The sequence below is a fragment of the Chenopodium album genome, chromosome 11 (assembly GCF_948465745.1).
Source record: "Chenopodium album chromosome 11, dcCheAlbu1.1, whole genome shotgun sequence".
NCBI lineage: Eukaryota > Viridiplantae > Streptophyta > Magnoliopsida > Caryophyllales > Amaranthaceae > Chenopodium > Chenopodium album.
The window spans coordinates 4,064,514-4,085,281 of NC_137844.1; the positions used below are offsets into that span (position 1 = coordinate 4,064,514).

At 34.0% G+C, this 20,768-nt stretch overlaps 2 protein-coding genes across 2 annotated transcripts; one reads left to right on the forward strand and one right to left on the reverse strand.

Annotated features, from left to right (window-relative positions):
- Positions 1–698: 698 nt before the first annotated feature.
- Positions 699–5,929, reverse strand: LOC145568278 (monocopper oxidase-like protein SKU5). Its single transcript, XM_081627710.1, has 9 exons — positions 5,562–5,929; positions 3,913–4,022; positions 3,549–3,819; positions 3,319–3,457; positions 2,743–3,106; positions 2,097–2,462; positions 1,920–1,998; positions 1,260–1,456; positions 699–1,032 (listed from the first exon to the last, which is right to left on the reverse strand). The coding sequence occupies exons 1-9, from the start codon at positions 5,706–5,708 to the stop codon at positions 927–929; spliced, it is 1,779 nt and encodes a 592-aa protein (XP_081483836.1). The 5' UTR covers positions 5,709–5,929; the 3' UTR covers positions 699–926.
- A 7,677-nt stretch (positions 5,930–13,606) lies between these two features.
- On the forward strand, positions 13,607–15,457 carry LOC145567201 (uncharacterized protein At5g01610-like). The gene is made up of 2 exons (XM_081626446.1): positions 13,607–14,357; positions 14,758–15,457. Exons 1-2 carry the CDS (start codon positions 13,863–13,865, stop codon positions 14,818–14,820), a joined length of 558 nt encoding a protein of 185 aa, XP_081482572.1. The 5' UTR covers positions 13,607–13,862; the 3' UTR covers positions 14,821–15,457.
- The last annotated feature ends 5,311 nt before the right edge of the window (positions 15,458–20,768 follow it).

Sequence of the window (20,768 nt, forward strand, 5' to 3'; positions counted from 1 at the left end):
TTCTATTAAAGAAAAACAAAGATAACATTAATGGTTCCATCTCTATATCCAATGAAGAAGCACCTCTAAGCAAATTCATTCTACCCTATCCTTCTTTAACCAACATCCCTCAAGCCCAAAGGGACGGTCATACGAAAAGTGATTTTTTAGTCCCTCTTGGTATCGAAAAGGGGATCTTCATTACTATTCCTTCAGTCTTTCCATTTTAGGTTGTTCTTCCCACTTTAATCAATTTTGCCTCACAAAACGATTCTAAGTGGGAAGATAAGAAACGGATTGGGTACCTTTTGATCTCTTTCCTTCTGAAAATTAATCCCAAATATTGGGAACACAAATTTTCAAATTACTTTACCATTACATGAAATTAATTCAACCAAATTTCTTGGACAGGTTTAAAATTTCTCATATTCAACCTCCTCAAAAGCCAATCACCCCCTCACACTCTCCACATTTACCTATCAAATCAATCATGGGCTGGTAATAGTATTCAGACAACCAAAGCTAAGTGCTAATAATGCACAATCATTTTCTACTTATCTGCCATAAATGACCATATGCCATAAGTTGCTATGCTAGGTTGAAGTAGGCTTGCCATTTACAGAGTTAACACTTTAGTTTAAGGAAGCTGAAGATCTGTTGCGTATCAGATTCACACCCCAAGTAGTTATCCACCTACTTAAATCTATCACACAACAAGATAGTTAGAAGTAAAAATGTCTATTAAATTAAGGGTTAAAAGGCAAAAATGGTAACCTTACTGTTTATACAAGAATAATATTTCCTCCAAAAATGAGCTAATGTAATGAATAATGAGAACAATGTGACTCCTATCAACATCTTGACTTGGGCTCGGAGAAGGCACCTTTGGCGCACGTCTTCATTTAATAGTGAAATGTGAATGATGATGTTCTTCTTAAATCATGTTATCAGAATAAGAAGCATAAAAGTGAAACAACTAAAGCAACCAGCGTTGTACTGCTTACACATGCAAGTTTCTGCATACGCGAAAAGTCTATCCTATGAGATTGATCCCTGCAGTTTTGTAGAAAGTGGTAAGAAAAAAAAATTAGTAAACCATTGTTTTTTAGATCAATTATAATCACTGTAGTTTGTTATCAACAAATGGCAGTGATGGTTTAATGTTATCTTCAGAGAACATTCTAAATGGATTTCACACTCGAAAGGACTTGGCCAATGACAAAAAAAGAGAAAGGGAGAGAATGGGTCAGAGGTGGAAAGTTTATTTTATAACGTCTTACCTCTGTAAGGATGATAATAAGCCACAATAGATTGTGTTATCTGGCAAAGGAACCTCTGAACTGTCCTTTTCAGAATTATCAACATTAATATAAACCTCCTGTCCCAAATACCAGGAGTTCAAGTTCTCAGCACGAAGATTCCAAATGCCGGAGTTGTCAAGTGAAACCATAATGGCAGTCCATGCTCCGGGGTAGACCTGAATGTGGGATATAAGTCAAGGAGCAAGGAACAAGATATGAAACTTGTAGTAGCCTATACTGCATGGAGTATAATTTTGAAAAAACTGCTACAATTGCTGGCAACGTTGTCTAGTGACCAACTGTCCAATAAATACTCCATATAATAAATTTCCTTTTTGGCCTACCTTGGTTGCTCTGATAGCTTTGGCTATTAGTTTGTTCAATTATAATGATTTGCACTAACACATAATTGTGAATCTTAGAAATTTTTTGAAATAAGTACTTTTATTTCATAGCTCTGAAGCATCCATTCAAAGACACAATCACTCAAATTGCAACAACATATTAATTCTTAAGCCTTTATACAACCAACCCAATGAACCAAGACATTTGACTTAGTCGACTTTGCCTCAACCTCATGACACAACAAAGAATACCAGTCCAAAACATAATACGACATAACCCAAATAGAATGAGTACCTGAGTAGTGCAACGAGCCACTGCATCATCTTTGTTGTAGATTGACCTGCTATTCTCTGTCCACGTCCCATAATCCATGCTAACAAATTAAATGAGAACTTCATAAGCTGCGTCTTTAACTTCCAAAGGGTGCAGAGTAAAAAAAAAAAATATCTACATTTAGCGCTCTGAGCTTACCCAACAACAAAGAAGGCATATCCATCTAAATGATAAGTCTGAACAGTTGTTCCGCTATTTTGAAGTATAATCTCCACAAAGCCTCTGTAAGTTGCATTTATTAATGAAGTGTCAAGCCTTGAAGGTCTGTTCATTGGTTTGATTGGGAAATCAAGCTTGTACACTCCTGGTACATTATATAGATGTGCAAGCTTTAAAGGAGTTGAAGGCGTAAAGTAGGATAACCCATTGAGAGTTGCATGCCACTTCCCATCAATTAGCTCTGCAGGTTTGCTAACAAGAACGTAAACATCTGTGACAGTAATTTGGCCATATCTGAAAGATCCCTGAGGATTTGGACGGGCAGCACTTGCAGTCAGATTCCACCTGCCATTAAAAGAACATTGAAATTCATTCAGCTAAACAGTAGATGGAATGATCTAACTAACAAGGAAACCACAGAATTAGCGAGTTCAAATTATTTGTTAACTATGCAAAGTTGACCTCAAGCCATTGAGTAGACCTTCTATCCAATATTCATCGAAAAATAATGAATTTAAAAAAGGTATATTGTCTCCTTGTACCACACAAACAACACTTCGTAAAATCAGACAGCAACTTTAAGATAAAAAATACTACTGATAGCAGAGTTGCACTTTATAACAACCTTATGGATTTTGCTTGATTCATAGAGTAAGATGGGTCTAAACCATTAGGAAGATCTGGAAGAGGACCTGAAACGGGTCCCTGAGAATTGGAGTAGCGCAAGAGAGCAACACCAGCAGCTTTGCCCCTGGAAGAAGAGTTCACAAACCGAGGACTGGCAACAATGTAGTAATCGCTTGTGGCATCTTGATCCATGGTGACTAAGAATGAGTAAGACTGGCCAACATGAATATCCAAATCCGTATATTTCTGCTGAACTGTGTATGACCCTTCAGTCTCAACAAGAATTAGATTGTGATTCTGGATTCTGAAATTTAAGCTGGTAGAGATACCGACATTTGACACTCTAAGACGATAAGTCTTTCCTGTTTCAATAAAAAAAAGAAAAAAAAAAAAGATGAAGCAGGGCATTTTCTCAAAGAAAGTAATCTCTCATGTAGGAGAAGGGGATAGCTCTGTGCAGGTCAGAAACTTGAAACATTGGCATGCGATTTCCTATCCAATGAATAAATAATGATTTGATTCAAGGATTCATCAGTTTACCACAAAAACTTATATTTATATAGCAAAGTTGTACCTGGATCAACATATACCGATAGAAAATTGACATTTTCAGGAACAAGATTTGTATCATAGCGAAAAGGACCAAATCCATTGAAAAGCACACCATCAGGAGCACCAAGGTCATGTCCTTCTTCAAGGTCATTCCGAAGTTCCTGATATCCCAATGAAAATATTTAAATTCACCAAATTTGATAAATAATCAGCTTCTGCCACTAGATAATGGGCATAGAAGCTCACAATTACCTTATGACTCTTTATATACCAATCACTTATTAAAAGAGTGATGTCTCCATCAGGGGCCCCAAAAGGTATTGGGATAATTTTCCTGTTGTTTATTGTTATTCCTCCGTACCCACCAGCAGCCCTCTGAAAGTTAAGGGATGGGAAGTAAAAGAAACTCCCTATCTGATCTTTAACTTGAAAATCATATGTCCAGTTCCAGCCAGCGGGGATAGCACAATTTGTCCCTGAGACGCCATCCTGCCAAGAATTTTTCCTCTGCTGTACACCAGCCCTGCATTTGCCTAAGCATATTAAAAGATCTTATATCAAGTGCCAACTGTCAAGATTGCCGAATTTGATCATCCCTCAAATCATTGAAATTTACCAAGTTATAAGCAGTGGTTCATCAAGGTCATTCCTAACATTCACGACGACATTCCAATTAGTCGTAACATTGAGAGTTGGTCCTGGAAATTGCCCATTGACAGCAATAACCTGGTTGATGATTCAATATACACAAGTTTAGAATCTCATCTAATAGCTATAAATTACTTATGAAGTTCCAATGTGAATGGAGATAGAAGGGCTGCAGAAGGCCTAAAAGAAAATATAAATTCAACCTACAAAGCAAGAGAATTTAAATTCAAGACGAGTATAAATCGAGCTTCTCTCCTCATGATGGACACAAAACAGGGTCACGGCTTGTTACTGTTCTTACTAGTACCATATTGAGGGTGTATTCTGTTCAAATAATTTTAAAGTTATTTCAGAACAAAAATTTTAGATAAGTTCTAGTAGGCTAAGTTGAGAAGTTATAATCAGGTCTAATAAGTTCAATCCACAGCATATAATTCAAATTCAGTCAAAATGAACAACCCGAAATCAGTTGTAGCATAGTATAACACAGCAGCACAGAATGCAAAATTGCTCTTATATAAACCATAGAATTCACAATCATAAAGAAATTGTGCCACAACATACAGTCAAATGCCCAATAGAAGATGGATGATGGACAGAGCTTCAACATGAAGCAGGATGTTTATAAACTGTAAACTTTGGCTTCCATGTTCTAAAATAAACTAAAGTCTAGGACTCTAGGTTGTTGAACGATTTAATGGATCTATGCACCACTCAAAACTACTTTACAAGGAAGGCGGAACGATAAACATAGTCTTAATTGACAAAAAAATAATGTCCATAGCTATTGTGAGTTTGTGACTGAATTCCAATTCTAGGGTTTCTCTTTGTTCTGAAACCATTTCGCCTTCCAAAGCCGTGTGTTTGGACTTTAGCGACACAATACATTCTCCATCAAAAAGGACTAGATGCTTATAGTTTCGCACTAGAAATATCCGATGCTCTAGGACCGAGTAAAACGGAATTCCATGACATATTCACATTATTTATTCTAATTTGGGCATCAATCTTAACTCTTTACTCCATAATAAGCAACAATCCCAATCTCCGAGTATTTAAGAAAAGTAAAAATATTACTGCACAAACACCAAGGTCCTGCCATCAAGCAGAATCTAATTGTATGGTTGCCTGGTTCAACTGTTCAAGTTTCCAAAAGTTGCTTTAAACTAAAATTTGGTACCACTACAGTTATTCAGCAGATTTTTACAGGAAATGCAGCTTAATCATCATGAAATCAGGAGTAAAAAGCAAGCAAAAAGACCTCATTCTAAAAAAAGGCAACTTAACTATTTCAAGATTAAAAACAAACCCAAATTGTCAATTTCCAAATTAGCAATTATAGTAAGCAAAATCATCCTCTTTTTCAACCCAACCATGAACAAACTACCACAACTAAACATATTATGCATCCTTCATGTCAGATTGTCAACTAGCTTAGTTGGTAAAGTCTACAGGTACTCCACCCGAAAAGCGGGATCAAATCCTGTCTACATTATTGAACTTTGAACCTATCTACACCCACCGACACTTACAACCCAGAAAGATAAATCAAGCAATAAAGCATTTAAAATCAACAACATAAACCCAGAAAAAGGGAGAAAGAAAGAAACCCAGAACCTGCTGTTTAGTTCCTAGAGGAGAAGCAGTAGCATACGAAACTCTCCAATCATAAAACACATATGGGTCTTCACCATAGCAGGATCTAAGCAACCATAACAAGCAAATTGATAGATTAACGCCCCATAATTTAGCAAAACAGGGCATTTCTCTCTCTTGTTTAGTTTTCTCTCTCTACAACAGATTCAACTGAAAGAGGAGAGAGAAAATGGAGGATAAAACTTGGGAAAGTGGAGTAATGAGATGCAGAGAACATTGACATGGAAAGTGGCCATGGAAATGCAGCAAAGGAGTCTTCCAACTCGTCAGCAAATGGGTCCCAAAATTTCTGGGATTTCGAGAAATGGGGCCCTTTTGGATTTTATATAATGGGTGAGATTGAGAAAGAATAGAGAAGATGATCATTGATTTGTGGCTTTTTGAATTTACTTAAGCTTGTGTTTTGCTTTTACGGTGTTGATCAAACTCGCTTTATCCTTTTTTATGGTTTGATCCAACTCTTTATTGACCTCTTTTTAAGGTGTGGGGATTTTAGGGGTGGCAATTTGGGTTAATGTGTTAAGTTTGGTTGCGGATCGTGTTGGAAAAAAAAATGAGTGTAAGGTAAAATTTGATGTTTGTACAAAAAAAGATAAAAGACTTGAATTGAATTAAATATAAATTGTTTAGATTTGGTTCAGATTTGGTTAGTGGTTTCTTTAGTTTGGGTTTGAGGTGGATAAGCACATACTCATATGATATGAGTGATATGACCTTATGGCTTGTCCAAGGTTGCATCCCTAAAGTATTTTACTTGACAAATTATGATTAATGAAATTGTAAGGTTGCTGACATTCCTAATTAGTTAATAGTAACAAATGGAAACAATTTTTTCTTAAAAAAATTGGGGGGGGGGGGGGGGTGGGAACCAAACAAACAAACAAATAGTATTGTATCATATTTAGCTAGGGTTTGATAAGTAACCAAACCAACTAATATAAATAGGTAATATTACAAACTTACGATATTTTCAACTTGTCAATCAATGAACAATATTTATCAATTAAAACTTTTTTAGTGGTCCATGAAAACAACCAAGGCATCTCTAGATACCCAAGTAGTGGCTTACTATTTATAGCAAAGATATATTGAAAAATTTCTTTGAATGAAACAAGATTATTAGTGGACACTCACGTGAAGTGATTTGTCAACTTACACCGTTAAGTAATACTCCCTCGTCTCTGAAACAGAGACCTATTTTTAACATTTATTATTCACATAATTAAAAGAATTGGGACTCTAACAAAAGGACGACGGAGTACACAACATGCCCTTTCATATTCTTAGTATCAAAAATAACAAAAAGATTGGAAGAGTAAAAAGAATCTATCTATACTCTATACTTTATTAGTATTTAAAAACACAAACCACAAATCTATACTAAGCCACATGTCACCATAATCACTCATATGCCACATGTCATCTTTCTTACTCTTTACTTTTAATATTCCTTTTTAATATAAAAAATAAAATAATGTTTAAGTTTTTGTGCATTTCGAAACTTGCAAATTAAATTTAATTAAGAAAATGAAGTGTTTCATTTCCAACATAATAAATTAAAGTTAAACTAATTAGTGCACATTACATAAACAAGAAAAGTCTTTACATCTCCTAAACTTAAAACACAACCTAAACCCAATGTGTCATTTGATACCCCACAATATCCATCTATATATACCTAACTAAATTTCAAACCAATACGGACGCGTATAACACAAATATACAATACATTTCAAGAAAAATAGCCTAAATAATAAACCGTGCATCGAACGGGCCAAAACGCTAGTTTGTTTTGGAAAAACAGACATAAATTTTTGTACCTTGGAAAATTTATTAATTGTAGGGTAATGTAAATCACAAGCTAAAAAAATTTACCTATACGCTAATAAGCAACTTAGTTCAGTACGAGCACTGAAATTCCCTAATTGAAATTTACTCGCTCCGTTTTTTTTTTTTTTTTTTTAATGCATCACTTTTATATTTGATACTATGTAATTTTAAACTATATTATTATTATTATTATTATTATTATTATTATTATTATTATTATTATTATTATTATTATTATTTGTCTCTCTTACTTTAAACCTCATTCAAATTACTTTACCATTTCTCTATCTTCTATAATCTCCACTCAAATAATAAAAATATTTATTCTCTCTCACATACTTTCTTTTTCATGGTTCTCATCTTACTTTTATTATACGAGTAATAAATTATTCACCCACTCACAATGTTACGAAGTACACAAAGTCTTATATGTGGCTGGCCACACAGTGTGGTCATCCAATATATGGGCTACTTCGTTAGTGTAATAGGGGTTACTTGGTCAGTGTTAAAGGAGTTACTTCGTTAGTGTTATAGGAGTTACTCGGTCAGTGTTACAGGGGTTACTTCGTTAGTGTTATAGGAGTTATTCGGTCAGTGTTATAGGGGTTATTTGATCAGTGTTATAGAGGTTATTTTATTCTTTTATAAATGGTCACACAGTGTGGTCAACCAGACACAAGACCGATTATACGAATTATATTGCACTCTGCACATCACCAAGTGATGTAAAAAAAAAAAAAAAAAAAAAAAAAAAGTATCACACTAAAACTTTTATGTTATTTTATTTTCTTTTCTTTTTCCACTATAAAATTATTAGGGCTTGTAATTTTGTACGAAGTATTACATTCTTTTTTTTCTTTTTTTATTTTTTATTAAAAATGTTACATTCATTGTCAGAGCATTAACTAAGACAACTGTTGACTAAATTGAAACAAATTCCAGTCCGGCCCACGTCACATGAGTTTGTGCAACACAGCCCAACGCTTTTATATTTTGGCCATCCCTGAAATATTACGCGTAGTACATTTATACTCCACAAGTCCATATTATCTACCTGAAATATTATACGTAGTACAATTTTGATATGGCATTAAAATACCATTAACTGTCTTGACATATATTTTAAAATTGAATTACTCCGTACATTATACACTCGTGCTGCTTCTATAGATAGTGTGTTTTATTTATCTGATTTTACTTAATTGAACTTAATAAAGCTTATTGACTTTTTACTTAGTTGTATCTGAATTTGGATAATCAAATTGAACATATTTAAACTTTTAAGACCTTTAATAAGTAAAAATAAGGTAAATTGAATAAACCCTAATTGACATTTTCTTCTTCTTTTTTTTTTTTTTTTTAATTGCGTAATCTAGAAAAGGAACCTCACTAGTCGCCACTGTGTATAATCATTAGAACATCTCTGATATAGCTAAATACTTGCTCTAATTTATTTAGAAGGTCCAAGCAGCTTGTTTGACCATTAGAGTTGAAGCGGGAAATTAAGCTAGCCATGCATATTGGCTTTGACAAACTAATTTGGTTGGCAAAAAGTTAATTAGCAAGCTACTCCATTGTGTTTAATCATCGGAGTACAAAGTTAGAAAGAGGAATAAATCGAATAACTACGTATGTGACATGGCAATTACTTATCATTGAAGACGCTTTTATTAATCAATAATAAAATATCCTTCCTAATTGATGTCCTTAATGTCCATTTATATAGGTAGCCAAGCTAGGTAAGCATCGATAAGCACAGTGGCAGTTATCCTCACATGGGCCTCTGTCAACCAAATCCATGGTGTATTCTCTGATGCCCAGCTATTTACGCCGCACAACTGGGCCGCTTATTCTCTCTTTCTCTTTCTATTTTCATTTTTAACGTATACTAGAAAATTAAAATTTGGTGTCATTTGTATTTATTGTATATAAACAAATGCAATTGTGATAAGACTTAATTTATGAAAAGTTCCGTATATTCATTAGTATTTGTTCTCATTTTGATGATTGTTTTTCAACTCAGGTATATATAACAAATTATATACAAAATTAGGTACACAAACTATTCACAATCCCATTTTATTATTTTTATTTATTATCACCAGATTCACCACCCCAGCCCACCACTAACCCCTACCACAAAGCCTCCCTTAATCGAACCACCACTTTTCACCTGACCACCACTCAACTGCGCGAAACACCAGCCAACCTCCAAACACGTTGCATCGGACCAAATCCCCACCGCCCATGGCCCTACTACTGACCCCCATAGGCCACGTCCCCTTTAATCGAACCCTATCCCCACCTAACTGAAATCCAACCTTCTCTCACCCGACCACCACTCCATCGAAATCTCATCCCCGAAACCAGCTGCGTCGAACCAAAACCCCACCCATCCTTACCCAATTGGATCGAAAACCACTCCACATTACCCGCGAAAGTCCCAATTAAACCCACCTTGGAGTACGAGAAGAACTCAGGGAAGGGGGTGGTAGCGGCTGATTTTCGACGAGGAAGGGAGTGGTAGCTGCCATTTGGTGGGGGAGGGGGTGGTAGGAGCTTGTTCCTCGAAAAGGAATGGGTTGCTCCGGCAGGGAAGGGTGTGGTTACAGTAGTCGGGGAAGAGGGAAGGGGTTCTGATTTTTTTTTTAATTAAATAAAAATAGGATCAATTAGAAGGTGACACGTGGCAAGTCACCTTCTAAAACCAGTTACCAATAGGGGTGAACGTAGCAGGGTACCCTGTAAAAATTTTAGGACCCGGAACCGGAACCTGTTGCAATAGGTTCCTGAAAATAGGAACCGGAACCTGTTCAACAGGTTCCTAAAAATTGGGAACCGGAACCTACAGGTTCCGGTTCTGGAACAGGGTACCTTGTCTTTCAAAGTAAGTTGATTTTCTAGAATTTCTAGAATTTCAAAGTTACTTGATTTTCTAGAATTTTTAATACAAAATTACAAATACTTATATTAATATCATTAATTAAACCTTTAAGAGTAAGATGAAAAATGAATTAGAGGAGGGAGAGGGGTAGGTAATGGCTTTTATACAATTTTGATATAGGGTCTTTATACTTGAGTTTAAATGATAGGTTTTGGTTTCTTGTACCCTATAAGAAATATATACTAACAGGGTACCCTACAGTTCTGAGTCAAAATTTTATTACCCGGAATCGAAACCTGTTGCTATAGGTTCCCAATTTTATTACCCGGAACCGGAACCTGTTGCTACAGGTTCCCAATTTTATTACTCGGAATCGGAACCTGATTTACAAGTTCCGGTTCTAAAACCTGCAGTTTCGAGCAGGTTTCGGTTCAAGGTCAGGGTACCCTGAATTTTTGCTCACCTCTAGTAACCAAATTATAAAATCGATTAAGGGCTTGTTTTGAGAAAATAGGGGGCAAAAGTTGGCTTGTTCCCAGAATACTCAAAAGTTGGCTCATTTTAAGCAGATTAAGCAAATGTGAGATTATTTTTTTCAATTTTTCCAAAAAAGGAAAAATCAAATGCTACATTATGAAAATAATGAGGCTAGAAAAAAATTGAAAAGGAAATCTTTTAAACACACCATTTCAAATCCAACTAAAAAATAATTAAATATTATTGATGTGTTTTATTATAGTACTAAATTGTTACTGAAGTGTTTTTTTTTTTCTATAAACATAGTACAACGCTCTAATAAGGTTCAAACCTTGAACCCTAAAATATACTTGTATATGATAGGGTTCTTACATTACTACTATTAGCCATTGAAGTATCCAAGTGTTGACCAAATTCCACATGCTAAGATTAAATTGTTTACAACCTCAAGATGTTACATGAATTATTATATCATACCTATCACATACCAAGGTCTTGTGATTTTATTATCAATAGTACACTATGTTTATTTGTTTAATACAGAGTATCACATACTACTAGGAAATAGGAATATATCTAAGAATATTGATTAGTTTAGTATTAATGTATTATTATTCCATAAATATGTTATTATCAAAAACAGAGTTGACGAATTCAGAAGTTGGAAGTGTTGAACCAGCTCCTATTGGCTAATTTCATATTAGTTTGCTAATTGGCAACATCTGACAAATCATTTTAGAGTAAAATAATCATTTAATCTTAAAGGGTATTTATTTGAGTATATATTGTCAAATTGCATGTTTATATATAAAAAAAAAGGGTTATACAATGTATTATGTCAAGACAAAATCATCATTATTTTCACGCCCTCGTCCTCCCTGTCCTCACATGCTCTTTCTCTCTACCCTCCCCACCTCTGAAAAGGAATACGATGATTTGCTCATATTCATTTTTTATTTTTTCTTTATTTCACACCTCATTTAGGTTATTTGGCTTAAGAACGTAGATTAACGCTTGAGAGTCAGGAGAAACACAAGTAATTTTTCACTACTATTTTCAACTAAAAGTTTATTGATTTTATATCAAATAATACATCATTTTCTTTATAATAGTATGAAGTAGTTTCTTGTAGGCAAAGGAATTGGTAAATTCAAATATTTGGATTGAAAGGGATGATTATAAAATTCAGACTAGTATTTTTAGGATTTGATTGGTTTTATCAATCATTCAACTAATTACGAAGGACAATAAATTTTTATTTGACAAAGTCGTACAATAGAATATGGTTTCGCCATAAGGAAGCAAATAGAGTACTGGATCATTTTGTATATTTGAGTATTACTATTCCGTATTGATTATCTCATGTCACCAAGATTGACGCATGACTACGTGTTTAAATTGTATTTTAAGTTGTTTTTCCTTAAAATGACTACCATTAACGCGATTAATAAATAGATTTTGAGATTAATTAATGATTTGCAAAATCTCATTTTGCAAATGCTTACAGTTTAGAGGACGAGTCGAAGACTTGTGTTAAGATTTTGTATAAAGATCACATACTCATTTTCAATAAATGTCTTTCACTATATATGTACAAGTTTCACTCTTATTGGAAAATTTAGGTGTCTCCAAAATATTGTTGCTATGAATTGTCACCTTAAAAAGGAAGCAAAGCATTTCTTTAAGATTATATATAGAAGCATATATTTGACAAATTTATTGGTACTTTTTTGAGTGAAAGGGTCTATTTACATTATTGAACTGAGCTGAACTGAACTAATTGGAGCTAAACTGAGCTGAACTAAACTGAATAGAGCTGAAATGAATATTTTATGAGAGAGGGAAATTAGGAGCTAGTTGAACTGAACTAAATTGAACTGATTGGAGCTAAACTGAGTTGAACTGAATTGAATAGAGCTAAAATGAATGTTTTATGAGAGAAAGAAATTAGGAGCTGAATTGAACCGAACTGAACTGATTGGAGCTGAAATGAACTGAATTGAAATAAACTTAAGATGAAGTGAACAGGCCCAAATGCGATAACTAAACTCTTAATAGTTTGAGCTTATGTTGTTTTTATATACGTATGAATTAAAACGTTTAAGCTTATCATAAAGCTAAGTATTTTTACTCATTCAATTGGGTGACTTTTTTTTTGTTGACAGGAAATGGGTGACTTAGATAAACATCATCACATTTGAATGCCATATATTAATAATATCAAACCTTGATAATAAACTACATCACATTCGAATGCCATCAATAAATATGCAGCTAATAATGCTCATTGACAAACACAAGCAAACAAGACAAAAACAATTTAAAGTCCAATAATATAATTATGCCTTGGATCCATCTGTCAACGCCGTAAATTACACCTGTAATCACTCTGTTTTTCTCACCCAAATCCCAAAATTTTTTCCCAAAAAGAAATAATTTTCCTTTTTTTTTTTTTTTTCTGTGAAGCCTTTTCCAACTAGATAATTACATTAAAAATAAAATCCCTTTATATTTGACAAGCCATTTTCCAACTCGATTATTCCCACGTTAAAAAAAATAAATCAACTTTTTTTTTTGAGAAGCAATTTCCAACTCGATTATTCCCGCAATAAAAAAAAAAGATAAATGCCAAAAAATCCCAGCATTTACCAACGTCATCAAAACAGGTAACCACTTGTCACCGAATTAATATCCTCGTCACAATCACAAAATACCTCAAAATACACGTGTCAAAAATCAGTAGGTTAACAGGAAAGATATTGTGGAACTCGTCGTAGAGGATTGGACAAATTATAAAAGGGTCCCACATTCACCACCAATAATTGATCATTCTCCTAATCCCCTCTGTACTCTTGCTGGCACATCCTCTCTCTTTCTCTCTCTAAAACTTTCTCTCTCCTCCCCCTTCTCTTCTTCTCTCCTTTCTTCCCCTGTTTTTCTCCATTTTTCCATTCCCCTGTTTTTTCTCTCTCCTCAAATTTTCCTTAAACCCTAAAAAAAAAACCTTTTAATTTTTTATTTTTTATTATATGATACTATCAGTATTATACAACACCCAATAATAAATAAAGATGCCCAAAATTTATACACCATGGTTATTCATATTCATATTCATAGCTACTGTAATTACATTAGCAGAGGTGGCCGCGACAACGAAGATGATTTCACATACCAAGTCGATATACAAAGTTTTGGAGGATGAAGGGTTACCCATGGGTTTGTTTCCTAAAGGGATTACAAATTTTTCGGTTTCCGAAGATGGAAAGTTTGAAGTTTATTTAGATCAACCTTGTGATGCCAAGTTTGAGAGTGAAATACACTATGAAAAGAATGTTGTCGGTCAGATTAGTTACGGGCAGATCGGGAATTTGACTGGGATTTCTGCTCAGGATCTCTTTTTATGGTTTCCGGTCAAAGGGATCCGAGTAGATGTTCCGAGTTCTGGGGTTATTTATTTCGATGTGGGTGTTGTTCATAAGCAATTTTCTCTCTCGTTGTTTGAAACTCCGAGAGAGTGTGTCGCTGCCACGCATCCCGTCACGGCCATTGCTGATGTTCTCGCCAAAGTATGATTTTCTAGCTTTTTATTATTTATTCATTGAATTTGTATGTTGGGTCGTGATAAGTGTCAAAACTAACGTGGGACGGAGGGAGTAAAAAGTTTCTAAGCATGCTCTTTTTTTTTTTTTTTGGGTAGGACTAGGAAAAAGTGGTAATCAGTTGCTAGACTGTCTGCCTAAATTAATGGACAGCTTTGTGCTTTAAGTGAACTTAATATACTACCCTACTAAACAAATTGACCAAATTACAACCAAATATAGTATATAACTATATACTTAGTGAAATTATGATGTTTGTTAGTGGTGTGGAGCTTTCAAGTTGTTAAAATGAACTGGCATTTTGATTTTGTTTTTAATTGGTGTTCGTGTTTGATTTATAATATTGATGTTGCTGTTGTTGTTGCAGAAATTGGTTGGAGTGTTACGATTCGGATTCGATTGGTGGAAGAAAGGAGGGGAGGTTATGTAGAGATTTTACGAAGCTTTTGGAGGAAATATTGGATCAGTTTTTTTTGTTTAAAATCAACTTCTCAGTCAGTCAGTCATTGTACATTGTGTTTGTTAGAGGATTCTGGGTTATAGGCATTGCGTGCTATGATCCAGTGTCCTTTGCTTGCAGTTTCTCTGTATAGGCGGCAGCAGCAGCGTTGGCGAAAGCAAAACTAGTTTTCTTCTTGTTCTTCTTTAATTAAACAGCAATTTTGGCCGTCCTTGAATTTGAGTAAATATTTTGGGAGGAAGATTAATCGATCAAACATGAAGGAGACCTCGAAGATAGAAATCAAAATCGAAGAAAGAGTGTTGCTTATAGCATTTATACACAAGGAGCGAAAGACAATGTGGTTATGGTTGCGAATGTGGAAGTGGAGACAGATTCAAATTAAAGAGCGAGGATTAAAACTCGTCCAGCCAAAGATTGCTCTCTGTATGTCTACTACAATTCTTAGCTCTCATTGAGCAGTTTGTCATTCGGAGTCTCCTCATGTAGTGTCAATAGTAGTGATCGAGAAAAAAAAATAAAATTATACACGATCCTTATAGTTATATAAATTCATAATAACGAACCAATTCAATAAAGTACTTCAGTTTATTTCATTTCAATTCAATTATACCCTGTTCAATTCATTCAATAACACCAAGTTTCTTGTTCACAATCTCTTGTTTGCTCTATATGACCCTTTATGTGTACAACATGACCTATACACTTCATAGTCGTAATCTGTTTTGTTTTCCGATAATGCATGTGCTTTTGTTTTAGCAGAGTACATTGTTGCAAAATGTTGTTTTAGTCCGAAGTTTCACAGAGGTTCTAAGTCTAATCTTATTCCTCATTGTCTCGAATCCATCCACATTACTTAAACACGATCGCGACCCCATTTGGCTATACATGAATGTCCGAATCTGGATGTAATCTTTCTCGAGTGATAAGTGTGTGTTCGAAGCTAGCATTGTTATATGGTTACAAACTAGCATTGCCAAATTGCATGAAGATATTTTCGCATAATAATGGAAGTATGAACTGTATTAGAACTGTGTGACATTTGTTACATGATTATGATGGTAGGAAAATGTATGTTAGTATGTAGGCACGAAATTTCTCTAGAAAACATATCAAAATTTTCTACTATAACTTGGTATAGTTGATAAGTTTGAATCCTTTTGTTGCTTTGTTCCTCTGTCCCACTTGTTCTCTTGCTGTATTTTGGATGGCTTGAACTTTATTCCATCTACCTGTAATCTTCTTTACAATTTGTTGTGATACTACTCGGTATTATATTCCGCACCTTGTTTACTCCAACTAGATTATTAAGCATTATTTATTAACAAAGTATATGATTATACAATTGTTATTCTTTTGAAGACAATCATTGTAATTTGTAACTAAACAATCATAACCATCATTCAACTATTGTTACAATGATGTAGTCGGGATTTGATCAAACATGGTGTTAAAGGGGTAACACTATCGCTCCATAAGTAGAGACGTGACATTCTCCGTAATTAATGAAGATTCCTTATAAATGGAAGCAATGGTATTGTATGGGAAGTTGTCAAGTTGTCAATTAATGCATAGCTGGCTTTGTGCTTATCTTCCTTACATGATAAGCACAAAGAAGAGAAGGGGGATCTAATCTGCCTTATGCGGTATGCCCTTTCAAACAAGCAGCCAGGCCCCCCCTTTCTCACCCTTCCATTTTGGGAAATAGTAAGTCTTCACTTTACATCGTTTTTGAGTTACCTAGTACAACAAAACTTTGCCTATTTCCCTCTTCATTGTTTTGTATGGTGAGATAGAAGGTGCTTTCTACGGTTATTAGTAATAGTTGTTTTTATTTTATTTTATTTATTTTTTTTTTTTTTTTTGGGTGAAACGGTTATTAGTAATAGTCGTTACGAGTATTGTTACTTTAGTAATTTGAAAATGCAGTGTACATTTTAACTGAATTTCACTTATTTTATTAGTCTTAAACTTATTACTAATTATGATAAATTATCTTATCATATACGAAGTATGAAATATAAACTTATGAACTCTTATCTGAATTTATATACTCCACTTCCTGATAAGATTTTTTCAAATATTTTATTTTAAAAAAATATGTGATACAGAGTTTGGGACAAAATCTAGGATATGCAGCTTCGACGACTGGACCCAATTACTTAATGTGGGCTTATGCACTTCACATGGGATTTTGCATGTTTTCTCAACAAGACAAGAAATATGTTACAAACTTGGAATTTTTTTTTATATAAAAATTAAAAGTAATAAATAATTGATTATGATGAATTACTATTATATTAATGTCGTTTTCATCTAAATGGAGGTTGTTGAAGGAAAGATTAATTAGCCTTTTGATCTGGATATCATTATCAGTGGGCTATTATCATTCTTTCAACACTTAAAAAAAAAGGAAAAAAAAAAAAAGAAAGGTTTGTTCTGTTGCATTTTGCGAAGTATCTACTTGTATTATTATATTTATAGGGTAGGTATCCTTCGTACTACAAATTAAACTTTACCTAATATACTGCTAATCAAATATTTATTTCTCTAATCATGTACAAACTTCAAAAAATTACAAACTTTACCTAGCATTGATAGCATAACCACACATATTTACTATGTTGGTGTCGTAAATGATCATCCAAGAGTAATGCGTAAATTAGTGGCTTCACTTTAGGTGACATCAAATATAATGATATGTAAACATCATGTAAAATCACAAACTGAATTATCTTATTTATCCTTCACAAGCAATTTATAATTAGACTCGAGTAAATCAAAAACTAAATTTTATTGACATTGAAACCATTTGTATTTAGTAATAATGAAATTTTCTTAGGAGCATGAGTCACTTTAGCCAGTTCTTTAGTGATAGTGTAAAGTCATTAATTATTCGCGGCATATCTAAAATCGTATTTGGTGATATAATACGTGATATTTAAGTATGAAAAAAGAGTAGAGATTGGATTCTGTAGGCCGTCTTTTAATTTTTTCTTCTCTCATGTGTTACAAGGAACCGATAATGTTGTTGGATTAATAGTGATGTGTACCAGCAAAATTGAAGAAGGAATTCCTAATTAGGTGAAGCATTTTGCATGTGCCATGAAGATATGTGATGTTGATGTAGCTTTGACAATAATGGTTGATACGTACATGAAATATTAGCCGTTGATGGGATAGAGTCAACGGTTAGAGATGAAGAAGAGAGGATTTGTGAGTGGTTGGGTTGCAATATATATAGAGCTAAGCTGCTTGTAAGAGTGGTTGGTTGATTGAAAAAGCTGCTTTGTCAATTGTAGGAAAAAAAGCTATTGACTCTTGTTTTTTGATTCTCTAATCTATGAGCTTTTTTTGGGTCTAAATAATCAAAGTTGAACTTTTAGCAAATGATTGGAAAGTTTGATGACTTTGATCTTCACTTTAATTTGTGTAAGAGGTAAATTTTTCTAAAGGTAATGCCATACTGTTTGCTGATTGCAACTATGAATACTAGATTACTAGTCTTAGCTAGCTGAACTAGTTACTCTAGGTGACTTGAGAATATCTCCACTTGAAAATCCGGTAAGAGTTAATAAGCGAGATTACTTTTTCTATAGTTCAGAGATACTATATGTTGTTTTATGATTTTAAAGATGATTTTTTACGTCTTGTGCTAGGAAAACATTTAAAATACTACTCCGTACGTACTAGCCATACCCAATAACCTGTTAATTTATTAAATGTTTCACTCTATAATCAATCTACCAGTTAAATCACCGGCCAACCACTTAAGAATACCTCTTTGGGTGTAATTTTTTTAAAAACGGAGGAGTTATTAAAAAGAAAAAACCCTAAAAAGGGAGGAAAGAGTAGAATATGTAATACCAAAATCCTTTTTCAAGGAGCAATAGTTGAAATAAACAAAAGATGTGACCTAATCAATCTCATGCAAATTCAATCTAGTATGATGCATGATCTATAATTTAGTACAATAAGATTCTTTTTTCGTAATTAGGTTTTGGCTTAGCCATATTTGCATTTTCAAATCGGTGGTTCTTTAGCTTCTATCACGCTTCATGGACCACCTTTCTTTTTGACTTTGATGCTTGTTACAATTATGTTGCAAGTATTTCTCTTCCCACAATTCCAAATCTAGCTTTAAAATCTTGTAATTTAACTCTACCCGAGTACATGGGAATCTCTAGTTTTCCTTTTGAACAAAAGGCTCCATTTTAGCAAACCATTTTACTCACTTTTGCCTAGTCCTTTTATAAGAAAGACCAAATTATATTACTACGGAGTACTACTTATTTTCCTATGGGGTAAAACCCTGTAAAATATGTAGGATAACCTTCAAAACAAATGTCCCTTATTCTCTTCTTATCGATCTGAAATAAATTGAAACATTAATGGACATAGTGGTGAAGGTGATTAATTAATATGCTAGTTCAGGTGGTTTTAGGATGGGAGATAAATTGAAACGTTAATGGACATAATATTGGAGGTGATTAATATGCTAATTCGGGTGGTTTTAGGATGGGATGTAAGTTCATATTTCGTATGGTTCTAGAAAAGGAATGTGTAGGAAGGTGGAAGGGTAATGCTAACATCATCGATGATAATTTTTTTTGGTAAGAAGAAGGGTCTTACCAGGCCAGTTTCCCATACAAATCAACCCATTTAAAGTTAGCAAGCTAGACAATTTGAGGACTAGGAGGTAAGGAGATCCTCTTCCTCAAATGGGGATTGAAATAAACCTATAATCCCGATTAAAAGATGTTCTCCTACATTCCTACTCATTAGGCCAAGCTTAGCTTGGTAAGCAAACAATTAGTGACATTTATGCTTAATTGATCTCATTTCCACAACTTAAAAATACTATACCAAACATGTATGTTGGTAATCAACATAGTTACAAGGAAACTACTCCGTACGACCTGGCCGGTTCAGTGATTGGTCCAGGTTAAAAACCGTACTAGTGGGTTGACCATGCTTGATTAATGACCCTCTTAGTGGGCTGATCCATGCTGTGCTAGAATCAGGTTGGACTATGTGAGCCCATAACAAGAATCAAAGTCTATATAAAGAGTAATGGCTGAATTCTTGGCCTAACCATGTACTGGACATTATGCTTTTCAAATTATAAATTGCTACGTAAATTTGTTTGGGAGCTTAAATTCTCATATGGGCCTTTCATTAAGCAATTATTGAATTGATCACCAAGGTAGGGAAAGGCCCAATATGGAATAAAAATCCAATAACCCATGCCAAATGTTATAAATGGCTGAAATGTAGAGATTTTAGTATTCAGAAAATTTCACTTTCTGTTTCTGTTTATGGTCGTTTCATAAAATTCTTCCTACTTTGTTGTTGATAACGAACCGTTTTTACTCTGAGTCTTACAAATCAAGGCTCAAAGGTGATTGTTTCTAAATAGAATCACCAACTTAGAATTCTATTGTATTCACACAATTTGTGTGTTGCTTGAGCATGCATAGCACAAACGAAATATTGAACTTGCCTTCTCAACAAACCACAAATCAAACCTCTTAAGGTGATTGTTTGTAACTAAATCATTAACCAAATTAAACTATGATCAAGTTTATGATTTAAATTTGTAATCAACAATTAATACTCTGTATTATTTTACAAATTTTAATGACACATACTCAATTTAGCGTATTGTGCACCAACCTAAGCTTAGCTTAGTTTAATGGAATAAATGTACCTTTCAACCTTGACTTAAGGGATCATTTTCCATTCGGAACACTTTTAAGATGGAAATCCCTTACTTTTCACCCTCACTTTCAAAATATCTGATCGGAGAGTCCGGTGCTCAAAACAAGAGCTGATATGAATGCCCATAAAACACCAACATATCCACCCTCCACTTGGTGAACATGACAAAGTCCTAGAAAAATCAAACACTTCCAACT